The sequence below is a fragment of the Hypanus sabinus genome, chromosome 1 (assembly GCF_030144855.1).
Source record: "Hypanus sabinus isolate sHypSab1 chromosome 1, sHypSab1.hap1, whole genome shotgun sequence".
Classification (NCBI taxonomy): Eukaryota; Metazoa; Chordata; class Chondrichthyes; order Myliobatiformes; family Dasyatidae; genus Hypanus; species Hypanus sabinus.
Window position 1 is genome coordinate 210229804 of NC_082706.1, and position 7223 is coordinate 210237026.

Below are 7223 nucleotides of genomic sequence, written 5' to 3' on the forward strand. Positions count from 1 at the left end.
TTTGTGTGCGGTCTTCCATTGATTCTATTGTGTATCTTCTATAAATGCCCACAAGGAAATGAATCTCAGGGTTGTGTATGGTGGCATGTCTATAATTTGATAAATTTACTGTGAATGTTGGTTGAATGTTTCATCCCGGTGAAGTTTCTTGCTTTGTCACTTGTTTTCTCCTGCCCTACTGCAGTGATATCCTTGGTGGGTGCTACGTTTTTAGCTGCTGTTTTGCCTTTTCAAGAGGATTGCTAAAACCTTTAATTTTTCCCTTGCAGAAAACAAGATGGTGGACCGCTTGGCAAACAGTGAGGCAAATGCTCGGCGCATTGGCATGGTGGAGAGCTGCTTCGGAGCAGCTGGACAGCCCCTAACCATACCAGGTCGGGTACTCATAGGTGAGGGAGTTCTTACAAAGCTTTGTCGGAAGAAGCCAAAAGCCAGGCAGTTTTTCTTGTTCAACGACATCCTTGTCTACGGTAATATTGTCATCCAAAAGAAGAGATATAACAAACAGCATATTATTCCTTTGGAAAACGTTACCATTGATTCCATTGAAGATGATGGTGATCTGCGTAATGGCTGGCTCATTAAAACTCCAACCAAATCCTTTGCTGTCTATGCTGCTACGGCTACTGAGAAATCAGAGTGGATGAATCACATCAATAAGTGTGTCACAGATTTGCTGTCAAAAAGTGGAAAAGTGCCCAATAGTGAGCATGCCGCGGTCTGGGTTCCCGATTCCGAGGCAAATATATGCATGCGTTGTCAGAAAGTCAAATTCACCCCAGTCAGTCGTCGACATCACTGCCGCAAATGTGGATTTGTTGTGTGTGGGCCTTGTTCAGAAAAAAGATTCCTTCTGCCCAGCCAGTCTTCCAAACCAGTGCGTGTGTGCTCTTTCTGTTTTGATATGCTTTCCTCTGGACAACTGACTGCAACTCTCCCAAATCGTTCTGAGTTTTACCGCGGATCCCTTCAGTCCCCTAGAAGTATATCTGATGAAGACGACGATGATGACAGCAGCGATTGAAAGTGAAATATCGGCTTTGGTATTTAAGTAAAACTGTTTTTGAGATCTGTTAGCTTCCCTCAATGACTTCTGACTTTAGCCATAAACTATACCTGCTAACCTTAAAAGAAAACTTGTGCCTAAAAAACTTCAATATACTAATGATATTTGCTTTTCTGCAGGGATGCATTGCTGACCGCAAATCAAAATTCGTAGGCTGGTTGTAACCATGATCTCTCTAGTTAATTGATTTGCTTACAGTATGTAGAGAATAAATATGTCATATTCCTTGTGGTTTGTATTCTGTTGTATTTTCTCTCAAGTTTGAAATGAAATATTTTGTCAATAAAAAGCCCTTGAATACTGCAAGTTTGAAATTAAATAGCTCATAAATTAAAAAAAACCTTAAAAACTGCTCTGAAACAATTTCAGAGGAGTTTGAAATTTGATACAATTGGAATAGGATGTCCAGCAGATTTGTTAAACCAGGTATCATTGACTCTTATTTTAATATTGTCCAGTTTTTACACACACAAGGATCTTGGCGCTTAGCAGTTGTAGTGTGATTCATTATATCGTACTACAGTGGAAATAAGTGACTAAGCGATGAATAAAAGGGGAAGAGCTTATCTTCACATTGTGCACTTCAAACTGAGACCCAAAAAAGGGAGGTGTTTGTTGAAAATTATTTCTCCCTTCAAAGAAAGTCACCTATTCCTCGTAGTTTAAAAAAAACACATTTTAAAGAGCTCAATTGGAAATGGTGAGAGAATTTACAGACTGCTTTTTTCAAGTAATTACAAAACCATTTCATTAAATGTCACTAAGTAATTTTCATACAATTACTTTTGAAAATTAATGTTTTAATATTTGATCTTCAATGTTTATAGAATGTTTTTGTTGTAGTTACATTTTAAATTAAACTTTTATTCAAGAAACAATTTATAATGTTCTAGTTCACATTAACAAGATTGCTTCTGTGCACTTGATTTTGCCAGTTGCTCCAGTGCACTTGAGTTTATTAATTTCTTGAAGGCTTGTTATTTAGAATGGGAGAAGGGTTAAAAATTGACTAAACATTGGCTCTTAGTTTGCAGAGTTTTTTCACTTCGTCAATCTCCCTGCATTGTTCCTTTGGCACATTTAGCTGATACTTAGATTTACGTTTGAGCAAAAGTGAATTAATGAACGATGTTGCCTCTCTGTACTGACTAGCTGAAAAACAAAATAGGAAAATGGGAAATTCACTGACTATCTTCTGTTTTCAGGAGCAAACGGTTTGTCATGGTCACTTTTATAATCACAAATTTGGGTATCAGTGTGATCCTGGTGTGTGTGTGTCATCCAGTTAACTGAAATGCTCATTGTTGGATTAAACCTCATTAAATTTGAGGGCTTTTAAGGATTTCACTTCAAACATTGATTTGTAAGGTTATGGACTGATCTTGCTACTGGTAAGATTAATCCCAAGGCAAAAAGCTGAGAGTGTCAGATATGTGACTGTGAGCTGCATACGGTGGATATCTAAAAAAGTGTTAAAATTTGCAATTTTAGCACCTCAGGCAGCAGCTCTGAAGAAATTTGTGCTTTGAGTTGATAACTTTCATTAGAACTGATGGAAATTACCTGGGTGAAATGTTAATTTTCTTTCTCTGTAAAGAGATGCCGACAGTTCTTCTGGTGTGTTGTGTTTTCTTTAGTTTTTGTGAGCAATTTGATACGGTTCGTGGTTGAGTAATTGGTCAATCTGAAATTGACAGTTTCTTCAGAGAATGTGATTTGTCTTGATGTAACAGTAACGCAAAAAAAAACTGTTCTTTCACTTTTGATTATTGTAAACAAATTAATTTTTAAAGTAGCCAAAATGAAATTTATAGTGCTGTCATATTCATAATGTTTGTGTAACGTATGATGCAAGTTTGATAAATGGCTTGTTCAGTAGAAAATCTACAGTTTTTCTTTCCCCAGAATAACTAACTAATGGTAGCTGACTTAATGAGAGAAAACATTTGTTACAAAAGACCATGATAGTGATAGCAGGGTTCCATTTAATCTCCCAATGTAATTCATACAATATTCTGGTTTGTGTTCAGTGACCTAGATATAGTGAGGTCACTATCCACTGTGATACTGCGGCTTTCTTTGTGGTCATATCCAGAGTGCACCTAAACATCATGTCAAATCTGTTGAGACCTTATCCATCCTCTCATCTCTGACCAAACCAACCTCGTGATTCACATTTCTGACCACTGCTAAACCACTTGTGTTTACGCCTGCTGATTAGACCTTGGGTTGGGGTTTATGGTTTGGTGATAATTGATTATATTTGTAGCTGGCTGTTGTGAGGAAAAGAAGACGAACAGTGCACTCAATTCTTGTGTGCTGGCATGTGCTGAATTCTTGTTTGCTGAAAGATGAAACCTGCCAAGTGCAATCTTTTATGGTTAGGATTAAATTCCTCTAAGTTCCTTTGCCATTACAAAGCTGGGCATATTCCCCTCGTGTTTGTGTTGAGCTAATGTGGCAAAACATTGATTTAATGTTCAACTGCCCTGTTTTCCTTCCCTTTGTATTTAGTCCATAATAATGCAAAGAATTTTTTTTAATATTCCAACTATTCTCTTTTGACACTGTATCACAAGCATTGTTTGATCTGCCATTCAATTGGCTCCTCTTTTAATTGTCTCTGTATTTAACTATACAAATGTGCCTTATTGGGCTTAAATGGGTATGTATATCGTGGCTGGACATGAGACAATTTGTTCTTGAATGAGATTGATCCTATTACACTAACTCTCTCTACGTCTGTAAAATGCAGAAATAATCATACACTGAAAATCTTTACTCAGCATGTTCCAATATTTCAACAGGTGCTTGTGAACTATGTTGCAATGTAGTTCTTGGTGCCTCTGCATTTGTGGCTGCCTTTTGGTGCTCAAGTCTTAATGTGGCACAACTGCAAGTCAGCTGAACTTCTAAAGATTACACTGGCCTGCAATTCTGAGAAACAACTTTGTTAGTTGTTTGTGGTGGCTCAGCTAGTGAATTCTGTGGATCTATAGAAAAAGTTCTTTGTATCTTTTGTACAACTCTTAACGTTCCTTATTGATAAAAACTTGTTACTTCCAGCTACAGTCATCTATTGATTAAACTTTGCAGCAATGAAATATGTCCTCAAACTGAAGTATGAAAATCTTGGTTTCTTAAGCTAACTTTCTCAGGAAAAATCAGTGCTCAAAGGGTAATTGAGTATTTTAAGATTTATAAAAAAAATGAACTTGATTTCTATTGTCTCTTTTGGCTTCTGGCTTACAGATTTGATCTAGAAATTGCTTTAAAATTATTTTGTCAAGCTCTCCTTTTGTATAATATACTTTTTCTCCCCAAGTTTGGCACTTTATTTTTGCTGACAGCAAATTTGTATCTTCAGTAAAGATCTTATAAGTATAAATGTGATGTTTTGTGATTTGAAGTTATTTCTTGCATCTGTCAAAGCTGAGATTTGCACTATACTGCACTGAGTTGGAAGGTTTCAATGACATCTCTCAACTTTTTAAATACAGTATGAACAACTTAATTATGGTTTAATGATCAAAGAACCTATTCCTTTTTGGATTGTATATGTTGGTGTGGAATGCCTCCAGTTCCTCATTTTCCAAGTTCCAAGTTTAGAGATTTTACTGTTTATTCTTGGTGATGTCTAAACAATATGAAAGGGCTCAGTATTTTGTAACAGATATATATTTTGTTACATAATATATTGTATTGCTTAACTAAAATTTATTGGATATCAGACACTAATACCAAATTGTTAAAGTAGGATGCATATTAAACTGCATCTAAAATTGCCCATCTTCATATCTTTACAATTGTTTCTAGTGTCTTGGTACTCTAAGGTAGCAGTGTTTCCAGTTGTACAGTTATCCCAGGACTTTTACTGTCTTTCTTAGAATCATTCCTTTTTTTTACTTATTCTGCAGTGCAAGGCAGTATGTAACCTGCTCCATCACACTTGAGTTCTGAGAATGAAAATTATTTCCATTGCAAATCATTGGGGACGTGGTGGGGTGGGGAGGGGGGGGAAACAAATGTACCCATGTTGGTTAGGAAATCTGTCTTTAAATTTGTCTTCTTATATGTAACTAATAAACTGATTATAATATTTGTGTATTAGACTTGCTAATTTCTTGCTGCAAACCTGAAACACACATTCTGCATTTTCTTTCTATGTTCAACAATGCAAAAGCATTTGCAATTGAAATTATTACCCTAATGGATTTTCCAGGACATAGGAGCAGAATTAGGCCATTCAGCCCATCAAGTCTGCTCCACCATTCCATCATGGCTATTTTATTATCCCTCTCGACACCATTCTCCTGTCTTCTCCCCTAATACTGCACATTAAATATACCCAATAATTTGGCCTCAACTGCTGTTTGTGATAATGAATTCCACAGTTTCACTACCCTCTGGATAAAGAAATTCCTCCTCATCTCTGTTCTAAAGAGATGTCCTTGTATTCTGAGTCTGTGCCCTCTGATCCTAGACTTCTTCGCTATAGGAAACTTCCTCTCCACATCCACCCTGTCTAGGTCTTTCAATGTTCAACAGATTTCAGTGAGATCTCTGAGACTGGTTTGCTTTGCTCAGTCATTTTATGTTAATAATTTAAATAAATAGAATTTGGATGAACTCTGAAATAAGTGTTTTGTGAAATTGATGGGTGTGTTTCTAGTTCACCATCAGATTTATAATGGACAATGAATCCATGAACACTACCTCACTTTTTACTTTTTGTATTAATAGTTTTATATAGTATTTATAGATTTTATTATTATGTATTGCAATGTACTCCTGCCACAGAATAACAAATTGCACAGATGTCAGTGATATTAAACCTGATTCTGATTCACTAATTCAACAATCATTGCCTTCAACATGGCTGCATCCATCAGTAAGGACCCCCATCACCCAAGACATGCCCTCTTCTCATTGCTACCATCAGGGTGGTGGTACAGGAGCCTGAAGACACATTCAACTTCTTCCCCTCTGCCGTCAGATTTCTAAATGGACAATGAACCCATGAACACAACCTCACTTTTTTTTGGTCTTTTAGCACAAATTAAATTTGTTACATATTTTTGTATTGTGTAGTTATATATTACAATATACTGCTGATTCAAAACAGCATATTTCATAACATATACCAGTGATATTAAACCTGAATATGACCCCTCCAGCACCACCACCTCCATTTGGCAGAACAGGTCTTCACCTTCAACAATTTTCCTTCAGCTCCTGCCACTTTCTTCTGACTTGGGGTAACCATGGGCACCCGAATGGACCCAAGCTATGCCTGCCTCTTCATTGGCTAAGTAGAACTGTCCATGTTCCAAATCTTCCCTGTTACTGCCCCTAACTCTTCCTCTGCTGTCTCATGCGCCCATGTTGAGCTTGTCAATCTCACCACCTTTGCCCCCAACTTTGACCCTGCCCTTAAATTCACTTGGTCTGTTTCTGACACACACACACACTCTCTCCCTCCCTCTCTCTCTCTCTCCCCCTCCCCCTCCCCCTCCCCCTCCCCCTCTCCCTCTCCCTCTCCCTCTCCCTCTCCCTCTCCCTCTCCCTCTCCCTCTCCCTCTCCCTCTCCCTCTCCCCCTCCCCCTCCCCCTCCCCCTCCCCCTCCCCCTCCCCCTCCCCCTCCCCCTCCCCCTCTCCCTCTCTCCATTACTGGACACAAACTGCCAACCGACATCTTTTATAAACCTACTGATTCCCACTGCTATCTTGACTAAACCTCTTCCCACCCCATGAACAGCTGTAAAATAATGGCCCTCTGCCAACATGACAATTTTATATTCTGTCACACCTGCACAACCCCTTTGGTTTTCCTTGACGTACTCATGAAGAAATCTTCAGAGCAAAAAAACATTTTGGCACAGTGCAGGCCTTTTGGCACACAATATTCTTAAAGGCACTTTAACCCACTCCAAGATCAGACTAACTGTTGTTTCTCATAGAGCCTTCCATCATCCATGTGCCTAAATCTCTTTAATGCATCTGCTTCTACCATCACATCCAACAAGGTGTTTCAACACTCTATTTAAAAAAAAACTTGTTTTCAACATCCTTCCCTATACTTTAGCCATTTCCACCAGAGAAGTAGTCTCTGGCTATCCACTCAATCTATGCCTCTTATCATCTTGTATGCCTGTAT

At 38.1% G+C, this 7223-nt stretch overlaps 1 protein-coding gene across 1 annotated transcript; it reads left to right on the forward strand.

Moving 5' to 3' along the window:
• The first annotated feature begins 277 nt into the window (after window positions 1–277).
• plekhf2 (pleckstrin homology domain containing, family F (with FYVE domain) member 2) lies at window positions 278–2677 on the forward strand. The gene has a single exon (XM_059985165.1). It carries the CDS (start codon window positions 278–280, stop codon window positions 1022–1024), a length of 747 nt encoding a protein of 248 aa, XP_059841148.1. The 3' UTR covers window positions 1025–2677.
• Window positions 2678–7223: the final 4546 nt, after the last annotated feature.